This window comes from Crinia signifera, chromosome 3 (genome assembly GCF_055691185.1).
Source record: "Crinia signifera chromosome 3, ASM5569118v1, whole genome shotgun sequence".
Classification (NCBI taxonomy): Eukaryota; Metazoa; Chordata; class Amphibia; order Anura; family Myobatrachidae; genus Crinia; species Crinia signifera.
This window is the reverse complement of record NC_139219.1, coordinates 195,745,459-195,769,108: the sequence shown is the minus strand read 5'-3', so window position 1 is coordinate 195,769,108 and position 23,650 is coordinate 195,745,459. Positions and strand designations below refer to the sequence as shown.

At 43.3% G+C, this 23,650-nt stretch overlaps 1 protein-coding gene across 4 annotated transcripts in view; it reads right to left on the bottom strand.

Moving 5' to 3' along the window:
• The window catches only part of COL12A1 (collagen type XII alpha 1 chain), a 167,054-nt gene extending 155,646 nt beyond the window's left edge, over positions 1–11,408 (bottom strand). For 2 of the 4 annotated variants that reach the window (XM_083177191.1, XM_083177193.1), the window contains exons 1-2: positions 11,169–11,402; positions 7,698–7,808 (exon numbers count right to left, since the gene is read on the bottom strand). In XM_083177191.1, the coding sequence (XP_083033317.1) occupies positions 7,698–7,770 (73 nt within the window). In that variant the 5' untranslated portion in view covers positions 7,771–7,808; positions 11,169–11,402. Of the gene's footprint in view, positions 1–7,697; positions 7,809–11,168 lie in introns of all 4 variants that reach the window. The other 2 variants (XM_083177194.1, XM_083177195.1) reach the window with 2 other exon arrangements.
• Positions 11,409–23,650: the final 12,242 nt, after the last annotated feature.

The window sequence follows — 23,650 nt, the reverse complement described above, 5'->3', positions numbered from 1 at the left end:
TGTCTTGCCAAATCTCTCACTTTCTGATTCTCTCATCCTATTACATTTCACACTATATTTATTAGTAATACAAATGGAAAGCATACTTAAGATAACATACTCATGAGACCAAAATAAACATTTATGAACACTTATTATGACATGCCTGCTGACTGTGATTCTTATCTCAATAAAAAAAATGTTTGGAACACGCATGCTGGAGCAAAGAACACGACACTTTCTATCTCAGGGGCAATTCAGACCCGCTTGGTGCATTCCGAATTCGCTTCAATGTTTGGGGTTTGCGCATGCGTGAAAATGCACATGGGCAAACCCCCAGAGCGAATGCCTTTGGCGAGTTTAACACTCGCTGGGGCGTTCACTCCAGGATGGGCGGGCAGGGGGCAAACGCAGGGTACCATCCAGTGTTTTATGGGCATGCCCACAGAAATGCTGGGCATACCCCTGCAAGTGTGTCGATGCCTGCTTGGGGCGGGAAGCTGATGTCACATGACATCAGCTTCCCGCCCCAAATTCAGCCATCTCCGGGCAAAATAAAAGTTAAGTCTAGGCTTACTATTATTTGCGAAGGGAAGAAAAATCATTTGATTGTAAGCAACCATCGAATGGTTTCTCTTCCGTGCGGCCGCGTGTGTGAGGATGTGTATGGGAAAGCATCTGCTCGCATCCCAGTGAGGACATTGACGCAGCAGGGGGGGGGGGGGCAGGTGCTCAGCAGGGAGGCGGGGCGATGTTTCCCTGTTCACTAGGCAGCGAATGTACGCTGCTTAGAAAGCAGGTTTGGATCAGGCCCACAGTTTACGCTGGAACTGTAATGCTGGAACTGTATGTAAAATGTTTCAGCTGAGCTTGAATTGCATGTTTGGTAAATTGGCTTTTATTAAGGATATAATAAATGATCTAAAGAATTGCAGGAAGGAATCTTTGACCTCCAGTTATGGCTAAGTTAAATCATTTTAGAGCTTAAATCAGGGATGGGGAACCTTTGGCCCTCCAGCTGTTGATAAACTACACATCCCAGCATGCCCTGCAATCTTTTTAGCATGGACAAATAGCAAAACTGTAGCAGGGCATGCTGGTATGTGTAGTTCAACAACAGCTGGAGGGTCAAAGGTTCCCCATCCCTGCTTTAAATCATAAATAGGTCTGATCAATAAAGTCCAGTAGGGTGGTGTAGTCATAATGTCATTCATAGGGTCAGATGTACTTAGCCTATGAAAGATATAAAGTGAAGAGAAATAAAGTACCACTCAATCAGCTCCTAACTGTCATTTTGCAATGGCAGTTAGGAGTTCTTTGGCTGGTACTTTATCGCTCTCTCCTTTTCAATCCCCAAGGCTTAGTACATCTCCCCTGTGATGTCATATTGTTGAATATCAATGTGGTCAATGTCAACATCTAGTCATGCTACATGTCAACAGAAACACCGTGTGAACATTCTCATTATGAATGTCACAACACAACATAGAATACTATACTATATGTATACTCATAGCCTGGTGTGCCGGCATGATAAGAAGAGGGCATTCTTAATATACTGTGTGAGGTGAAATAACCCAACAAATATATACTAATCAAAGTTTTAATCAAAATAGTCTTTTACGTCTATAGTTAGAAAAAACTTCCAGAAGGAAGAATAGCCTTAGTCTCTAATTAACACGTCAGCATAAATTTTATGGGTAGAACATTACACACCTTGCGGCATTAAACATGGCACACCCTGACAATTTAAGAATCCATTAAGGGAAATTAAAAGCAAAAAGGAATTGCTCTTATATAAATCTGCTTGGTATACAGACAATAAGATATAAATCTAGTATGTACAGTTAATGACTGTAATCCAGGTAGCAAAGCATACAGTATGCTGTAAATGTCCTCACTTTGTGGAAATAGGCAAAAGCAGCATTCCAGAAAAAGCCTTCATATAAACATATGCTGAAATGTTGTGCTAATGTATTATGTGCATACCATAGCTACTAAACCCCACAACGCAGCACATCCTACTGCAGAAAGTCACTGCCAAACATGGTTGTGGCTCATTCCCTAACTAGATAATGGTCTGATAATGTAAGGTACCATTATGACATTATTCTGGATACTTAGTGCAAATGTTATTTTGTTACCATATTGGATTCAGTTACAAATAGTATTTTTTCTTAAAGATAACGCACCTAAATGTGAGTAGTGAGAAATTAGTATTTTTGCAGGTAAACATTAAGGGGGTAATGTAATAGGATGAGAGAATCAGAAAGTGAGAGATTTGGTAAGAAATCTCCAGGTTTTTTTAAAGCGGCAATCATTTATACTGCAAAACCAGTTTGATTTTGCAGTGTAAATGATTGCCGCTTTTAAAAAAAACTGGAGATTTCTTACCAAATCTCTCACTTTCTGATTCTCTCATCCTATTAAATTTCACACTAACTTTAGATGTTTTATATCTTGAAGCCAAACTTATTCTAACAAATGCTGTGGTTGATTATTGAGCCATGTGACTGCACTGCCAGGACATTTACTAGACTATGACATATCAAATCTTGACATGACCAAGTTTACTGTTACACTTGAACTGAAAGGAAGGCACACCGCTAGAAGCCCCTAATTTCTGCAAATGTTTAGTCTTTGCTGATAACTCACTTAAAGGCAAATGTACAGGCATTTTAGAGAGGTAAATCAGAGAGAGAGATAAATTACAAACCAATCAGTGCTCAACTGTTATTTTTCAAAAACAGCCTGTATCATGGCAGTTATGATTTGATTGGCTAGTACTTCATCATTCCCCAAGGCTTAGAACATCGGCCCCATACTGCTTTGGTAATATATATCAATGGTAAATAACATTTTTCACTGTTTGGAATTATACGAATGTCATGGCATTACATGAAATACTCATTGGAATGAAGAGTTACAGAAAATTGGCAATGACAGAGGAAGGTGAATAGAGATTTGAATATATTGCCCCTTCAAGAAAGATAGACAAAATGGCTAATAGTGTAACCTGAACATGCCAATGGGAACAAACTCAGAAAAGTTACGTGTTTCGGTACTTGATAAATAGGGCCAGACACAGTCCTCATTGAGAATTATGGGAAATGTATTATTTAACCTATTGCTAGAGATATCGCTTATGTAATGCTGGCTAGACACTAGACCACTTTTCATCCAACCATCCATCTGGTTGGTTGGAATGAAAAACTGGTGCTGGATGAGAGCAAATGACAATCCGCAATTTGCTCACAGACCCAGGAAAATGGCCAAAAACCTTCAGTCAAATTGTTTAAATCAAACAGATTCAACTACAGTACCGTGTCTGAATGACCGTTTTTGTCCATTAGCAGATGTTGGGAGCAAATTACTGAATTACAAATTATATTCGCCCCCATCCAGTAAAGAATTTTTATTCCATCCAACCAACTGGATATTTGGAGAAAAGTTGGTCTTGTGTATGGCCAGCATGAGGCCATTTCTGCATGATATTTAAGTAAACGGGTCTTAATATATGAGCCCCTAACAGATGAATTCATGCTAATGAGAGCAACAGCATATTTATAATGGGCACAGTGGGCCCCTGAGTCCCAGTTGGACCCACACCACACACACTGCAGCGATTTTTTAATACTCACCCCTCCGGAGCCCTGCGATGAAGGCAGAGCACTGACAAAATCTCTGGAAAAATGGTGTGGCGGCAGATTTTTAACATTCGGTGTGGCACTGCGGCTGGTGGAGAAGGATGCACACGGGCCTCCTTCTCTCTTAAAGCTCCCCTGACTGTAAGCCTCCATTGTTACTTATTAGTACCAAAGTTTTGTTTGTCTCCTTCTATAGATCAGTAAAGGTGAGGTGCAGGCAGGGGCGGATCCAGGATAAAATGACAGGGGGGGCACCATGATAAAAGAGGGTTTAGGTGGGGGAGGGCCAGTGTTAGTGGTGCCAGTGTACATGCTAAGAGAGCGGCAGAGAGAGGGTGGCAATGGGATTAAAAATAGGCCCACCATGGCAACAAAAGTGAAGGATGAAGTTGTGTGCACGCCGAAGGCGCGCTCTGGAAAAGGGGGTGTGGCCACTCAACAGGGGGCATGTCCTTGAGTGTAGTGTACAACACCATATACAACTTCTACACATTATGCAACAAAATACTAGACCCCATTATACTTGCCCCTTACACATGATGCCAAATGGAATGAGCCAAAATTCAAACAATGCCACATGGATTGTGTCAAAATTCACATAATGCCACACGGATTGAGCCAAAATTTACATAATAACACACAGATTGAGCCAAAATTCACAAAATGCCAAATGGATTGAGCCAAAATTCACATAATGCCAAATGGATTGAGCCAAAATTCACATAATGCCGCATGGATTGTGTCAAAATTCACATAATGCCACACGGATTGAGCCAAATTCATAAGATGCCATATGGATTGAGCCAAAATTCAAATAATGCCACACGTATTGAGCCAAAATTCACATAATGCCACACGTATTGAGCCAAAATTCACATAATGCCACACGGATTGAGACAAAATTCACATAATGCCACACGGATTTAGCCAGAATTCACATAATGCCACACGGATTGAGCCAGAATTCACATAATGCCACACAGATTAAGACAAAATTCACAATACGCTTCATAAACAGGGACATTGTCCACCAAAGACGCGCATTAAACATTTACACCATAATGTCCATTGCACGTTAAGTTACACGGCATGATGTCCATTATGTATTATACCAAACACCATAATGCCTATTAAAAATTATGCTACATACAGTAAGTGCTGCTTATCTACATGCTCATTGCCAAGGGTTCCATGCTCATTGCCAGAGGTTCCATGCTCGTTGCCATGTGGAATTACATGCTCATTGCCAATGGGGAATACATGCTCGTGGTAAATGGGGGACAGCCGCCGCCAGGCAGAAGTGATAGCCACTGACAGTGGCAGAGCCTGGCTGTATTCCGAGCACTGCAGGTCCCAGCTATTTGAAATAATACCCATTTCACACCAGAAAATGCATTCCCAGGTTGGCCCCTTTTACACCAGCCTAGTCCCTGCATTTTCTGGTGTGATGGGGAGAGAAAACCACCCCTCCCCCCCTTTAACCAGTTATCTCATTTAACCGGCTATACAGTATCTTCAGAACTGACCCATTTACATGAGACAAGTATCATATTGAAGAACTTTTGAGTGGGCTTTGAATGATTTTGGTCCAGTGAAACTGGAACGTTTGGTTCCAGAGTAATCTGCCCTCAAAGAACATGAACAGCCATGAAATTACATTTCAAAAATAAAAAAATTGATTTACACGATATACCTCTGGAATCGATTAACCGATATGGACCATCCTGGTATCATATTGAAGGCCCAGCGATTTGGAATTGAATGACATTAATCACAAGCTCCTGTGATGCCAGGGGGGGAACTGGCAGCCGTCGGAACCGGGTGGGGGTCGGAATTGACGGGTCCCATATTATCCTATGGGGAAAAAATGTTACAGCTTTGCCAGGCGATATCTCCGGTTTCCGGGGGGCTAGAGACATGGGGCTGGGCTCGTTGGAAAGCTCTGGTCCTCATCTACAAAATGAATGACAGGGGGGGCACGTGCCCGGGTGCCCCCCCCCCTGAATCCGCCACTGGGTGCAGGAAACAGGGACAGTCTTGTGCAATGCTTGTGCAATGCTCCATGATGAGCTGAATATTAGGTAGGCTGTTAGTAAGGGATCTGTGTTTCTCAGGCTGGTAGATGTACCCAAGCCCTACAAACCCGGGGAGCAAGGGCTTGCTGGAGAAATTTAATGTAAAGATTCTTTACATTTACTGGTCCTTTAAAAAGGATCAGAGGTCATGACATGCTCATTCAATTTACTACTCTTTGTAAACACTGAAGTTATTTTCAAGAACTTGAAACCTTTTCTCTAAACTCGAACATGCTGTGATGATGATCCAAGCCAAAAATATTAGGGGCTGGACTAGAATACATACTTTTGAGCTAACACATGGTGAAATACAACAGGGTTATATTACATAAGGCAATATGTACATATCACAGTTATATACAGACAGGAGTACTCTTAACCGCTGGCCCTGCAAACATTTTTGAATGATGACAATAGCCATATTATGGATTGTTAATAATCCCAACAATGCCCTAATTATTGCTAGACAGGCCCCCATAGTACCAATGGGGCAGATGTATTAAGCCTTAATGAGAGATAAATGCAAGAGTGATAAAGAGAGATAAATGTCCAGCCAATCAGCTCCTTACTGACTTTTTTCAAACACAGCCTATAACATGGCAGCCTATAACATTGGCTGGACATTTTTCTCTCTTAATCACCCTTGGATTTATCTCTTGTTAAGGCTTAATACATCTGCCCCACTATGCTGCAGAGAATATGTGAGACTAATTGGCATGGCGGAGCTGTATGAGGCAGTAAAAATTGTGGAGCATTTAGCCAGTGAAAAAGTTACACATGGCAACCAATCAGCATTCAGCTAACATTTATCAAGTGCACTCTGATTGGTTGCAATGGGCATTTCCTCCACAGCTTACTTCCCCACTCTTTTCACAGCTTCCTACATCTCCCTCTCATGTTTCCCAAAGGGAGGATAGAGGCAAACGTTTTCTACACAAGCCATTAAAAATAAGAGAAGCCACTTGTAACATATTAACACTACATTTAGAGGCTACGCATTTTATAAACAGCAAATAACTGTCTACAACTGCAAAACAAATTATCTTTTTGCATTATTTGTATAGAAAAGCATGTATAGGATTTGATCAAAATAATGTTTCTGGGTGTAACAAATATTTAGTTGATATGCCTAGTAGAGGCAACAGTATAGCACTGCAGGTCATAAAATTGAGCTATTAATAGCATTAATGCTTTTATAGGACTCAAAGTAACAAAGTACCAAGTCTTAAGGAGATGTGGGTATTCCCAATTGTTCAGTAATTACCTAATGACTATCCGACTATCCCAGTTTTCTAGAGGTTAAGGGAACTGCAGAACAGCATTGAGAAATACCAGACTGCCAAATTATTATTTTGTTTGCTCTCGTTAACTTGTAAATGCTCTAAAGACATGTTCTCCAACAAACAATTTAAAGGATTAGCAACTTTAAAATGATACTAAGATACATATCCCATGATGTTATGCACATAGAGCATGTATTTCAGCAACAGCTGGTGAGTGCAATGCTGTATAGCAACAATTCCTCTGAAACTAGTAATCATTTGGTTATCAATACAAGGTATTACATATATTACAGATAAAATACATTTATTTAAGGATATACACAGAAGGCATTAACCATTTTGAATAAAGGCAATATTAAATATGCACAATGCGTAAATACACTGTATTAAGCATTTATTAATATGTGATGGTTTCACGCTGCACAAGTGCCAAGCAGGAGAGGCGTGCCAGCCAGCCGGCAGGTAACTTCATGTTTACACAAGCTCCTTCTTCCAGAACCCTGTATCTTCAAGAGTGGAGACAGCACTTGCCAATTACAATCTCCAATGAATGACTCCATGACTTTGTTTTGTTTGTGGGGGGAAAATGTTACTTGCATGAGACACAAGAGGACAAGGAAAATGACGAACAGAAGAGGAAAGAATAAATGGATGAGAAAAGAGAGTTAGGAGAGAGAGTTGACAGTTCTGTACCATACAAATGAATCTGTTACCTTCTGCCTCTATAGAAGATAAGAGCAGGACAGCACACAGTGCTGTCACTGCAGTGTGAAGCCGGATTTTCATTCCTCTGTCTTTTCCGAGTCACAACAACATTAATGGATCTGCAACCATAGAAGGAATATAATTTTAGAAGGAAATGAGATGTTTCATTGTCTTTTTTTTTTTTTTGTTCTTTGTTTTGTTTTTATTCCTTTTTTTTTTTGTAATACTGTTATGTGGTAGTGTGCAGCATGCTGTTGCTAATGCCAATACCAGACTACCACAATCCTCCAGAGATCCAGAGCCTGTGGCAACTTGCTCTTCACAAGTCCAGAGCATGCTGTCTAACTAATCATACACAGGTGATCAGGAACAGGATGGAAACTGAGTGTGGTTATTCAGTTGTAAAGAAATGTTAACAGCTGTAGTGATGGTGACACAGCACATTACTGTCATATGCCTCCCAGTCCTGCTTACAATGGGTGGGTGAGTGCAGGGAGCCATTAACTCACGTGTTACTCATCCAAGCTCCAAGGGACTTTTCTTATCTATTACTGATTTATATATCAGTGGTAAGATGATCATTAATAGTATTGGTGCTATTAGTATTATATAAAATAACTGGATTAGCTCGTATGAAACAAGTTTGCAGAATATCAAAGCCAGATATCTGGTTAACTACATATTTCTGCATGGTCCCGGGGATCCCTGAGAATATCCCTAATTATATTTTAATACATACTGGGCCGAATGTAATAGGGTGTGAGAATCAGAAAGTGAGAGATTTTGGGAGAGTTTTCCCATTATTTTTTTAAAGCGGCAATCATTTACATTGAAAAAATGAGGTTGGTTTTTCCATAAAATTGATTGCCGCTTTAAGAGAAATGGGAAAACTCTCCCAAAATCTCCCACTTTCTGATTCTCACACCCTATTACATTTGACCTGCTACATAATCATTATAAAATATACAAGGGATTAAAACAAATACAACTTGGATAGTACCATACTAAATATGAGGGATTGTTCTAGAGCAAATACCTTCCAGTGTGGAATAGCATTTGTAAAGCAGTTGCAAACAGTTTACTGGAGTCAGGATAGGAGATAGGGATTCATTTGAACAATGGAAATGTTGCCAGAGTTGATGAGACAATCCTTTCTCCTACTAGCTACTTGAATGCAGCTCAGCAGCATAAGCTTAAAGCCAATGATGTGGTTAAGGACCCTTTGGACCCTAAGAAAAGTATAACGGTGATGTAATGGCCACAGGGGAGTCATGCTCGCCGTCTACAGTACCATGATCACTGCCACAGATGTTGCCTTACAGAGACAGAGCTAGCAGGATTAAGAGCCACAGTTTAGGTTTCCCATTATAATCATTCAGCCAGACACAATAAAGGTATGTTAGGTAATGAGAGCAAAACCCATTACCAGGATAGTGCAGGCATGTCCTAAAGGCTCCTTTACACTACATTTACACTGCTTGGCATATGCTATGCATGAGCTGTTGGTAATATACTGTATCCTGCCCTCACCGTCCAGTTTCACACAGAACTCTGCCAATATTTCCAGGAAGGGAAGCAGAGCGCGTATTCTACTTTCTCAGTATAACATTCTCATACTCCACTCTATGGAAATATAAACTCCTACACAAAATAGAATATATGGAGGTGCTATAAAAGACACAAAATACATATCTGTTCATTTTAATGCCATGAATAAAATGCCAGAAATAAAACAAAGTCACTGCAAGAGCACTAAGAAACATATAGCATATGTCTAATCTAATTTAGTAGTCTTTGTAGTGTGCATTGTTCACTGCAGGTTAGTATTCCCAGTGTAACTAACAAAAAAGATCAACTCTGTGCTCAGACTTCAAGCAAAAGTATGCATTTCCTACACACAAGGTCTGAATTTAAGCGATTAGTATTTCGTTAGCCCTGGCAGGGATGACATATCCACATTTTCTGCTTTGGAGTTAACTGCTTAATATTCTTTTCTAAATCTTGGAAATCAACTAGAACAGGTATCATATATCACAAGACATTTCTTTCTGACTGATGGCGCCACCTAGCGGAGAGAAATATTATGACATGCTTTACGAAATAAGATTGATGAGTTTGCCTTATGCCAAAAAGTTGTCTTTACTCTTATACACTTTTAAAGAGGGGAAATCTCTTTTTAAAAATTATGGATTGGCAATACTTAAGCTTACTGGCCAGGAAGATTTCCTAGGAGGTTAAAATACTCAGTGTGGTAATCAAATGAAGTGGGCATGCCCGTTATAATACAGCAGCAGGACATCGCGTGTGTGCTAGCTTTCTAATAAGTAGCTATGGCAAGTGGTGCAGCATACCCAGCCAGACCAGTGCTGCCCCAGGGCATGCTGTGACCAGCCTATCGCTAATACAGGTAATAATGCTTAGCTGCTATAAAACAGAGAAGAATAAAACACATGGCAGTACACAGCATAGTTATTACATATTATTTTCCCATCAGGTGCTGCAGTGTAATGACTCTGAGTCTAAGCATGAGGAATTCCAGACGGTGCGTTCTTTATTACAAGCTGAGTCTACAATAAATCAAGAGGACTTGCCAAAGTTATCTTCCATATGATTTCTAGACTTTAACACCTCTGTTGCCATGGGGTCCTGCATGACAAATGACTGACTGATTACTAGTCCCTCTGGTTATTGGTCAACTCAGTGATTAAATCCATACCTGCAATTGCATAAGCATTTTACAAGCTGCCCCCTTGCCTCCTCTCCAGTGTTTTCTACATGGCTAGAATAAAGCATGCCCTCATAGGGTTAAACCTTTGCTGTATCACTTTCACAAACTTATTCCAAAAATTGCTTGCACTATTGTTACTTTCTATAGAAATATAATATATATATATATATATATATATATATATATATATATATATATATATATATATATATATATATAATGTGTCGCATTGCAAATCCGGACAGATAACTACCATGGGGTCCAGGCATCAGTGCCTGTTCCGAGGTACAGTACCGGTGGTGGTACCGCTGAGAAATGACAAGAACAGACATATATTGGGGCAGCACCCACAGGGGGATCACAGGCAAACGGCAAATACTGTATATATCATACAGACAGGAATACATTGATTCATCCAACAGATAGTAAAATAAATAGAATTATTACAGCAAAACAAGCATTCATCATTATCAAAATACTGTCACATACAGCTATCAGCAAAAACACTTCTGTACAGATTGAATAAGTAACATATAAGAGGTACTTTAATGTAGACAGCAGACAACTCATCTATGTGAGCTGCGAGCAGCACGTTCCTGGGGATGATACTAGTGAGTTACTAGCTTATGATGCATGCATCTTCCGGACAAAGGGGATAACTGAGGTATTGCAAGTCAGAGCTTCCAGACACAATAGCAGCACCTTACTATTAATGTGACAAGGGGTAATAGTAGAGCACAGACTATCCAACCTGCTGTATAATAGGGTGCTCCGTGGGCTCAGCTCTCCTGGTCCCTCCTGTGGATTGGATGAGGCAGTGGGATGCGCAGGGTCTCCTCTTGGTGGCTCCCAGAGATGCTCCTTCCTTAAGGTCTGTCTTCCTGCAAGTGGGAAGCGCCTCTCCCCAATCTGCTCCTTATGAGAGGGCTGTTCCCAAACCTCGCAAGCTCTTACGAAACAGCAGGGGAAGGTGGACTCCTGCCACTGGGTGATAGATGCAATGCTTCTGTATGGGGGAAGGATGGAGGTGGTGTGGAAGAAGGGAGGGTTGGAAAAAAGGGGGGGACTCTTACTTTTTTGGAAAGTTCCACATACTTTTCAAAATTCTTTCTCCATGATTACTGTTCAAGCACTAGTGCCAGGGGGTCCTCTGTGTCTTCTCAGAGCCAGCAAGAGCAGCCACACTTGGAAGGAAGCTGAAAGCTCACTTAGGTTTCCCTGGCAAATTTACAAAGGGATTTCTCAAACTGAAATAACAATGAGCAAAGGGTTTCACATTTCAGATGCTATTTGTTACAGGCAGGGAAGATGAAAAAAACTATTAGGTTTACAAACTTATTCTAGTGGGTGCTCTTGAAACATCTAGCAGGTTTTCCATTAAGTAACTGTCTGCCTATTTCATGCATTTGCTGTGCCTTGTAGGTTTATTTGGCAGGGTCTGAGAACATTTGTAGAACCAATAAAACTTAAATTGTTTGGAGATGCAATGATTTTCGCAGCCTAGTTCTCAATGAGTTTTCACCGACCCAGAAACCTACCATTCACTTCCTCCAGCTTGTTGGCAGCACAGAGAGCTGGGGACTGCTACTGGTGCTAATGCTGCATCACTGGAGACTGCTGCTGGTGCTAATGCTGCATCACTTAGACTGTGCTGGTGGTGGTGCTAATGCTGCATCACTGGAGATTGTGCTGCTGGTGCTAATGCTGCATCACTGGAGGCTGTTCTGGTGGTGCTAATGCTGCATCACTGGAGACTGTGCTGGTGGTGGTGGTGCTAATGCTGCATCACTTAGACTGTGCTGGTGGTGGTGCTAATGCTGCATCACTGGAGACTGCTGCTGGTGCTAATGCTGCATCACTTAGACTGTGCTGGTGGTGGTGCTAATGCTGCATCACTGGAGATTGTGCTGCTGGTGCTAATGCTGCATCACTGGAGGCTGTGCTGGTGGTGCTAATGCTGCATCACTGGAGACTGTGCTGGTGGTGGTGGTGCTAATGCTGCATCACTTAGACTGTGCTGGTGGTGGTGCTAATGCTGCATCCCTGGAGACTGCTGCTGGTGCTAATGCTGCATCACTTAGACTGTGCTGGTGGTGGTGCTAATGCTGCATCACTGGAGATTGTGCTGCTGGTGCTAATGCTGCATCACTGGAGGCTGTGCTGGTGGTGCTAATGCTGCATCACTGGAGACTGTGCTGGTGGTGGTGGTGCTAATGCTGCACCACTGAAGATTGTGCTGCTGGTGCTAATTCTGCATCACTGGAGGCTGTGCTGCTGGTGCTAATGCTGCATCAATGGAAACTGCTGTTCCTGCTAATGCTGCATCACTTAGACTGTGCATGTGGTGGTAATGCTGCACTGGAGACTGCTGCTGGTGGTGCTAATGTTGCATCACTGGAGGATGTGCTACTGGTGCTAATGCTGCATCACTGGGGGCTGTGCTGGTGGTGGTGTTAATTCTGAATCACTGGAGATGGTTCTACTGGTCCTAATGCTGCATCATTGGAGATTGTGCTGGTGGTGGTGCTAATGCAGATGGTGTAATTGTTAGTATTACTGCCTCACAGCACTGAGGTCATGGGTTTGATTCCCACCATGGCCCTAACCATGCGGAGTTTGTATGTTCTCCCCGTACTTGCGTGGGTTTCCTCAGGGTACTCCGGTTTCCTCCCACAATCCAAAAATATACTGGTAGGTTAATTGGCTCCCAACAAATTAACCCTAGAATGTCTGTGTGCGCGTCTACATGTGGAAGGGAATATAGATTGTAAGCTCCACTGAGGCAGTGATTGAAATGAATGTTCAAATATTCTCTGTTCAGCGCTGCGTAATATGTATGCGCTATATAAGAGACTGCTAATAAATAAATAAATAATGCTGCATCACTGGAGATTGTGCTGCTGGTGCTAATGCTACATCACTGGAGAATGTGCTGGTGCTAATGCTGCATCACTGGGGACTGTGCTGGTGGTGCTAATGCTGCATCACTGGAGACTGCTGCTGGTGGTGCTAATGCTGCAACACTGGAGGCTTTGCAAGGTGATGCTAATGCTGCATCACTGGAGACTGCTGCTGGTGCTGCTAATCCTGCATCACTGGAGACTGTGCTGATGGTGCTAATGCTGCATCACTGGAGACTGCTGCTGGTGCTAATGCTGCATTACTGGAGGCTGTGCTGGTGGTGCTAATGCTGCATTACTGGAAACTGTGCTACTGGTGCTAATGCTGCATCACTGGAGGCTGTACAACTGGTGCTAATGCTGCATCACTGGTACAGTGCTCGTGGTGATGCTAATGCTGCATCACTGGAGGCTGTGCTACTGATGCTAATGCCGCATCACTGGAGACTGTGCTGGTGGTGGTGCTAATGCTGCATCGCTGGAGGCTGTGCTACTGATGCTAATGCTGCATCACTGGAGACTATGCTACTGGTGCTATTGTTGCATCACTGGAGACTGTACTACTGGTGCTATTGCTGCATCACTAGAGACTGCTGCTGTTGCTAATGCTGCATTACTGGAGACTGTGCTACTGGTGCTAATGCTGCATCATGGGAACTGCTGGGGGTGGTGCTAATGCTGCATCACTGGAGACTGCGCTGATGGTGATGCTAATACTGCATCACTGGAGACTGCTACTCCTGGTGCTAATGCTCCATCACTGGAGACTGCGCTGCTGGTGCTAATGCTGCATCACTGGAGACTGTACTACTGGTGCTAATGCTGCTTCCCTGGAGACTGCTGCTGGTGCTAATGCTGCATCACTGGAGACTGTGCTACCGGTGCTAATACTGCTTCACTGGGAGCTGCTGGGGGTGGTGCTAATGCTGCATCACTGGAGGCTGTGCTACTGATGCTAATGCTGCATCGCTGGAGACTGTACTACTGGTGCTATTGCTGCATCACTAAAGACTGCTGCTGTTGCTAATGCTGCATCACTGGTGACTGTGCTACTGGTGCTAATGCTGCATCATGGGAACTGCTGGGGGTGGTGCTAATGCTGCATCACTGGAGACTGCGCTGGTGGTGATGCTAATGCTGCATCACTGGAAACTGCTGCTCTTGGTGCTAATGCTGCATCACTAGAGACTGCGCTGATGGTGCTAATGCTGCATCACTGGAGACTGCTGCTCCTGGTGCTAATGCTGCATCACTGGAGACTGTGCTACTGGTGCTAATGCTGCTTCCCTGGAGACTGCTGCTGGTGCTAATGCTGCATCAATGGAGACTGTGCTACCGGTGCTAATACTGCTTCACTGGGAACTGCTGGGGGTGGTGCTAATGCTACATCACTGAAACTGTGCTAGTGGTGATGCTAATGCTGCATCACTGGAGACTGCTGCTCCTGGTGCTAATGCTGCATCACTGAAGACTGTGCTGGTGGTGCTAATGCTGCATCACTGGAGACTGCTCCTGGTGGTGCTAATGCTGCATCACTGGAGACTGCTGATCCTGGTGCTAATGCTGCAAGACTGGAGACTGCTCCTGGTGGTGCTAATTCTGCATCACTGGAGACTGTGCTACTGGTGATAATGCTGCATCACTGGAGACTGTACTACTGGTGCTATTGCTGCATCACTGGAGACTGCTGCTGTTGCTAATGCTGCATCACTGGTGACTGTGCTACTGGTGCTAATGCTGCATCATGGGAACTGCTGGGGGTTTTGCTAATGCTGCATCCCTGGAGACTGCGCTGGTGGTGATGCTAATGCTGCATCACTGGAGATTGCTGCTCCTGCTGCTAATGCTGCATCACTAAAGACTGCGCTGATGGTGCTAATGCTGCATCACTGGAGACTGCTGCCCCTGGTGCTAATGCTGCATCACTTGAGACTGTACTACTGGTGCTAATGCTGCTTCCCTGGAGACTGCTGCTGGTACTAATGCTGCATCACTGGAGACTGTGCTACCGGTGCTAATACTGCTTCACTGGGAACTGCTGGGGGTGGTGCTAATGCTGCATCACTGGAAACTGTGCTGGTGGTAATGCTAATGCTGCATCACTGAAGACTGTGCTGGTGGTGCTAATGCTGCATCACTGGAGACTGCTCCTGGTGGTGCTAATGCTGCATCACTGGAGACAGCTGATCCTGGTGCTAATGCTGCAAGACTGGAGACTGCTCCTGGTGGTGCTAATTCTGCCTCACTGGAGACTGTGCTACTGGTGATAATGCTGCATCACTGGAGACTGCACTACTGGTGCTAATGCTGCATCACTGGAGACTGCTGCTGCTGGTGATAATGCTGCATCACTGGAGATTGTACTACTGGTGCTATTACTGCATCACCGGAGACTGCTGCTGGTTCCAATGCTGCATTACTGAAGAATGCTACTACTGGTGCTAATGCTGCATCACTGGAGACTGTGCTGCTGGTTCCAATGCTGGAGACTGCTGCTGGTGGTGGTACTAATGCTTCATCACTGGTAATTGCTGCTCCTGGTGCTAATGCTGCATCACTGGAGCCTGCTACTACGGGTGCTAATGCTGCATCACTGGAGACTGCTGCTGGTGGTTCTAATGCTGTATCACTGGAGACTGTACTACTGGTGCTATTGCTGCATCACTTGAGACTGCTGCTTGTTCAGATGCTGCATCACTGGAGACTGCTGTTGGTGGTGCTAATGCTGCATCACTGGAGACTGCTGCTCCTGGTGCTAATGCTGCATCACCGGAGACTGCTACTACTGGTGCTGATGCTGCATCACTGGAGACTGCTGCTGCTGGTGCTAATGCTGCATTACTGGAGACTGCTTCTGGTGCTGCATTACTGGAGGCGGTGCTGGTGTTGCTAATGCTGCATTACTGGAAACTGTGCTACTGATGCTAATGCTGCATCACTGGAGGCTGTACTACTGGTGCTAATGCTGCATCACTGAGGACTGTGCTGGTGGTGCTAATGCTGCCTCACTGGAGACTGCTACTGGTGGTGCTAATGCTGCATCACTGGAGACTGCTACTGGTGGTGCTAATGCTGCATCACTGGAGACTGCTGCTCCTGGTGCTAATGCTGCAACACTGGAGACTGTGCTGCTGGTGCTAATGCTGCATCACTGGAGACTACTGGTGCTAATGCTGCATCACTGGAGGCTGTGCTACTGGTGCTAATGCTGCATCACTGGAAACTGCTGCTACTGGTGCCAATGCTGCATCATTGGAGACTGCTGTTGCTGCTGCTGCTGCTAATGCTGCATCACTGGAGACTGCTGCTGGTGCTAATGCTGCATCACTGGAGACTGCTGCTGCTGGTGCTAATGCTGCATCAATGGCTACATAGGGTTAGTGCCCCCTTTGCACTAAGTTGAGGTACTGCAACTCCCAGCATGCGCTGACATTTCTAAAAGAGATTCAGAACTTTACTGGAAATTCATTTACTAATTGGTGCATAGAATAAACAAATGTATCCTCGCCTGTACAAGTGATGTGCTCTGCATATTTATTAATGGCACTATAACATGCAACATAAGGTTTAAAGTTACAGCTGGTGTAAATGCTACACATACTTATCTGCAACATCTTTCAGGGGCTGGCAGGATACGCTTCTTATGTTTGCACAGAACCTGATGTGTATCCCAGCATCATTCTCTGGGGAATAACTGTTACATGCAGCAGGGCAATGCAGCAGGCACGTGGTAGGGGCTTACACATGTAGTCAGAATGGCAAGGCAAAGGTAGAGTGTGGCTCCAGTTAGCAACCCAAATACTTCTTACTGACAGGAACTCCCCAGCCTATTCATCAATTATACTGCACACATACTGTCCCAGTTCTTCCAGATGATCTTAGATCTGTGACCACAGAAGTTTGGTTTAAATGGACACTGTTGAAAAGGAAATGACTTCACCGGCTGTTGATAAAACCATGATAACGTATACCCCACAGGAATGTGCATCTCCACTTAGTAAGGTTTGACCACACAAAAAGTTTTTTTCAAGTGTATACTGTTTATATAGATAGTATGAAGGTCTTTTATTAACCCCTTCATAACGAATATTTACCTTTCTGGTAAATATGTAATATGCAAAGGAATCTATTATATATACTGTACATACTTATCTACGTTTTGAAAATTAGTTTCAGAGATATTATAGTTGGTAGTAGAATTTTGCACTGCTCCCCATTGAGTGGGTGTGTCATGCTCCACCCAAAGGGGCGTGTCTAGTTCTATATATGGAGAGATTGTGAAAAGAGATTGTGAACGTGGCACCTAGAATCTTTTGAAATTGCATATATTCAAATGTAGAGCCCAAAAGCAGTTATTAAGAGCTACTATACTTGCCAAAGAAAAGTCACTGATAAGTGTCAGGGATTGTTCATCTACTGTATTGTGTTTTACACATGCTTCCATATAAATGGGCACAAGAAATGTATGTAGCCATAGGGATCATTGTGTTTTATCCCCATGCTGGGAAATGGTGCTGATGATTCAATGTAAATGTATCTCTCATTCCTTTTTTCCCCAAAATGTAACAGTGTAATATGAGCTAGGTGAAATGAGGGAGATTGCTAGACTAATGAGGGAAAGAGGGAGATTGCAGAGTCTCCTGCAGAATGCAGGAGGATAGGCAACTATGGCTATATATTGCGGTGGTTGTTTTTAATACTACTACTAGTATCATTGTAGCAGTAGTAGTAGTAGTAGTAGTTGTAGCAGTTGTAGTAGTATTAGTAGTAGTAGCAGTTGTAATAGTATTAGTAGTAGTCAGTTGCGTATTTCTAATGGGTGCAGTGTGCAAATGAGCCTCAGAGTGGCAAATGTGTGGACTCATGTTTGCCTGCGCTCTCTGCTGTGTAGCCGCTCGTGTGGCTGTGAGTGGGTGAGCGGTGTGCCAGCTAGGCGGTGAGACACTGCTGTCTATGACCCTTGCAGCTTGTGAGTGGGCGAGTTGCAGACAGGTGTTGAAGATTTTCTCACCGCTGTCTCTAGCCTGTGCAATAAGGGTCGTCAGCGGCTTTAGGGGGTTCCCATCTGGGATCGTTGATGCAGTGTCCCTGTGCTCTGTCCATCACAGGCAATGCTGGGTGCAGCAGCTTGTGGGAGGTTCGAAGTGGGCCAGGGGAGCCGTAAATTGCCATTGGGGTATTTGTTCAGTGACTGAGTGTCCTGTGAGGCTTCTTAAATGCGTTTCGTCATGCTCACGTCATTTTTTTCAATAGGTAGTTTCCGATTACATATCGATTCGATTTTGCTTCTATAAGCAAAATCAAATCAAAAATGACCCTGAATTGAAGCGTGTATACATCCCATTAGACTGGGTAGGCACACACTTATGGATATATCTGTAAATCAATTGACCTGCAGATATATCTTTTGACAGATCAGGCAGTGTATTCATCATACACACTTGACTGACATTACAACCGGATGGGCACATTTACATGCACCAGCCCAGTTGAGCTGTAAATCATTGCTGGCTCCCGCAGCAGGTTTGCGGGTGGTCAGTGGATCACACGTACACACTGCAAAATGCACCGATATATCGTTAGATCAGCTTTGTTGCCTATGTACACACTGGCTAATAGACCAGCAACATATCAGCCTTTCAGCTGAACAGTCGATATAATCGGCAAATGTGTACACGGCATTTGTGTGATTTTTGTGTGCATTTGTGTACTTTTGTGTTCACTGGGCATACGCATCCAAGGATGCGAACGTGGGGCTTTTTAGGCAGCACTTGATAAAAATGCATTAACAGGAGAATGAACGATCAAGGATTTCTCAAGTTACCAATTTGGTGTAATCATTCCTATACTGTATGAAGCTAGATATTGAACAAAGCACATATATGTTTCTTATTTATTTTTATTTTTTTAATATACGTAATCAAGAGTTTCATTAGTAAATTATGTTTCTTATTGTTTTATCTCCCCAGATAACCCTGAAATGGGAACATATATGTCTGGGGGACACAAACAAGCATACTCCAATGTATAACATAAGAACATTACACAATACAGGTGACAAACAGAAGAGAACACATGTAGCAGACACCCAGAGGCCATTGCTGCTGTCTTTGCATGCAGATAAATCACACCCTTTAGGTTCCGTACCAACACAACTGTCTTTTTAAAATCACATCCCCAGGGCATATTCTACATAAAGCAGAATGACTCCATGCTGGAATTAAAAGGAATCAAGTGAATAGCTGGGTGCAACTAATTAAACAGTTAAAGTCACAGACACATTCATTTTGAAATATTTGTAATTGGAGTTAGCAATATATTTTCTTTATGTGCCACTCTCCCAAGTAATTGCTACAAAGCTGGAGCATAAATCAAGCTATTCAATCAAGCCATGCACATTAGCCTGTCAACTATGTGTGATGTGAAGAGCTGGGGTGAAAGGTTAAATGCTGTACATCCAAGCAATGATATATGTTCAGCACAATATTGTAGGAAGCTTGTAATAGCTGTGATAGTCTGACTGCTATCCATATACATTCCATATGTCAAATAGGTTACATTTGGTAAGTATGCTTTTTATTTACTCATGGTGTGGGCTTTACATTCACATTATGCAGTAATAAAACATGATCTTTTGATAAATACACTTGCAGGAGGTAATTGTTGGATAACACTTCGGTTTTGGTCTCTTGTGATTGGATGGCTTGTTCAGTACAGGTCAATGTATACCTTCCTACCCCCCTTGGAGAGGTCACTACAAATTAGAGGTGCACCTAGGTGGCGGTTATTCTGATTCCTTGGCTTCCACCATGTGTCGCACAGGGAACCGATGTGCATATGCGCATGTGTAAACGCCGGGTGCCTGTGGCCCTGGCGAACAGAGCATACTCTGTTCACTGGGCATACGCATCCAAGGATGCGAAGGTGGGGCATGGGGTTGCGGCGCATAGTCACGCCCATGGGAACACTGGGCATTCCCATGGTAATGGGCCGGGGGGCAGGCAGCTGCCAGTCCACCCCCTTAGGAATGTGCATGCATATCTAAGGTGACCTGAGAGTCACTTTAGATACGCATGCACTCACCACATCATTCGATGGTCGGTGACCATCGAATGATGTGGGTGTTTTCACATAGCCTGCGTATGGATGTTTATGTTAAACATTCATTCGCAGCCAATGCGAAAGGACGCAGCGTGCGAGGGGGGGGGGGGTGGGCGGACCGGCATCCGGCGGGCAGCATCTGAGGTACTCGCAAGGATTGCAAAATTATGTTTAATTTGCAGCCCTGTGGGTCAACCAGAATAAGGGCCAAGGTGTACAGAGAGGCACGGAAAACTCCAGTCGCCACAGCCTACTGCTTTACAGTCATGCATTTTGTGTAAAAACCTTTTCAGATGTTATCCTAAAATACTGTGTTACGTGGATCTCAGGGATCACTTGCTGTGCCCCTCACTTACCTAGCGTACGCCTCTCCCAGTGGATTCCTGCATTTGGAATAATTTGCCTTATTTTGGGAATTCCTCACTTGATAGGTCTCAGAGATCTGGTCATATAGTTTATTATTATTATTATTATTATTATCATCTTTTATTTCTATGGTGCCAAAAGGGCTCCTTTGTGCTGTACATACTGTAGTGATGAAACAATGTATACAGTACATTGCTGATCAGTTAGGACAGATAGATATTTTCTCACTATAAGTATGCATAATTATAATCTATAGACTACATACAGTAGTGTATAAATATGGATGAATGGAGGTGGGGATGCCAGCATTCCAATGGAAGGAATCCCGATAAGTGTCAGTATACTAACCTTCCCCCTGCCCACACTAACCCTTACCTTTCCTCCCTGCAGCATAACCCAAACCCTCCCCACCTCCCCAAAGCCTATCCCTCCCAGCTACTGGCCTAAGTAACCCTTGTGGCCCACTGTCTATACCTCCTATCCCCCCTCCCCCTGGTAGCCTAACCCTAACTCACACTTCCAAATGCCTTTCTCTAGCCCTCCCTGCAGCCTAACCCTAACCTGAAGAAGTAGGTGAGTGCATTCTGGTGGAATAAAGCAGCATAGGGGAAATCTTATAGGAATACTTTCAAGGTTGTGATCAGGGAGAAAAAGAGATGGCAGTCACTGGAAGAGCGATGTGAATGGGAGACACTGTGAGGAAATGTTTGGTTGGGAGCAATAGGTTGGGGCTTTGAAATTTAGTAGCACACACACGGCGCGATTTCCCCCAGGCATGCGATTCGATGATTTGCATAATCATCACCCACCCACCACACCAACACCTGGCTCTCGCTCACTGTATCACTGCCCGGCACCCAACCTCCGTATCACCGCCGGCCACCTGACCGCCTCACCACCACAGGGTTCCTGAACACCGCACTGCCGCTGCACTCACGACTGCCGCACTGCTGTTGGTCTCCTGCACCTCCGTCTGCTCCCACACTGCTGTCCGGCTCCTGACAGCTGCCCGGGTCAGTGACACTGGCTTGAGGGAGAAAGGGTGATTAAAAATTGTCATTATATTGGAATCCTGGAATTAGGCATTTTTCAATCATCCTGGGATATCCTGGGATTGGAAAAAATGCCCTGGGATTGACATCCCTAGTTATAATATTATTATTATTATTATTATTATTATTATTATTATTTTTCTGTCCGTACATTATATGCTGTAGTGCTACATGTTACACAGCATTTTAAGGACAATACCAAATGATCCACATGTAGTACATGGAGATGGGGGAGGAAAGAGCTGTTATGCCTTTCTGGCAGTTATGTTGAAATTTGGCATTCTGGATATAGGCTGGTAATAGCTCTGTTTTCCTAAGGTTTGCATTATAATAGACTGGTTTAATTCCAGGTCACACACATTTAATTTAGTTTTTTACATTTCAAATGATATGGGAGTTTTGTGAAAAAGTGTACCCACATATTTTCCATCATAAAAATACTGATAGCTTTGAGAGAAGAACTGAGAACATGAGGGGTAATTCACACCTGATTGCACGGCCACAAATTTGTGCGGCCAGCATTCAGTTAAGCTGCCGTCCCACTAGAATGAAATCCCACCTTGCAAATGAATGTGTAATGGATATGTACAGCTGCACATCTATTTGCAGCCCACCCATCACATCAGGTACTTCATTGTAACGCGGCTTCGTGTACTGCGAACCGTATACATGCCCAGTCATTGAATAATTGGACGCTGTTTGAATTCACTGCCGTGTGATCAGGTCTGAATTATCCCCAATAGATCTTAAAAATAACTAGTCGCAATCCTACACAATCTTAAAATTATTGCCCAAAAATAGTAGCATTGTTCCAATCTAGTGTAATCTTTGCACCTCCCTCAATATCTGAACAATGAAAAATAATATATTTCTTTCAATTAATTGATGGGTGTGATCCATGATACAAAGTTAAATGCTAGTCAGTTCCCAAGTCTGTTGTAAAAGGCCTACATTGGTAGTGTAAGAGCGCCACCTAGTGCTGATCTGGCAGCATCTGGAATATACTGTACAGTGTATTTGGCAGATAAATACAGTAGATTTAATCAATTGACTTCATTAAACCAGTCACAAAGTAAATACTTTTAAATGTAACAGTTTGCTCAAATTTTGCAGGATATTCTACATATTAATTTATGCGGTGCTTCATTTTTTTAGAAGTAAGCAACAAAGCTTACTTTACTGGTACACATAAATATTAAGTTCTAAGATAAAAAAGAAAAGCTAATCTTAACCTTTAGAAATATACTGTATAACTATATAGTATTTAATTAGGTTTATATTTTACATGTATTTTGTTGTTTTTTTACTAATTCCAATTTTGTCCCAATTATAGCATTTTGATTCGATACTTTTTTTAAAGCTGGCCATACATCAGAAAGACCTGCTCACAATCATGATTGTATCCACATTTCCCTTCAACTCCCTAGCATAATGGGTGGTTTTTTGAAACACAATGTACTCACAATGTTCACACAACCCATCCTACAATCCAGCTGCTGTATTAAACCAAGGGTAGTGCTTGTTGCCAAGGGTTAATGCTTGTTGGAACCATAGTTTATATTAGGACAGGCACGCACATACAATATAGCTAAGACCTATAAAACAGCTAGGATCTCTACAGTGCAGGAGAGGTCTTAAGGCCCCCATACATTATGCGATTTTGGACCTATTCCACGCGATTTAAGCACTTGGGCAGATAAATCGCGTGAAATCGGGCCAAAATCGCATGTGTTTGACATTTGATCCGATCCGATGCGTGGCCCCGTGCACATCGGACCGGATCTGGATGTCGGACGGTCAGCATGCACGATCAC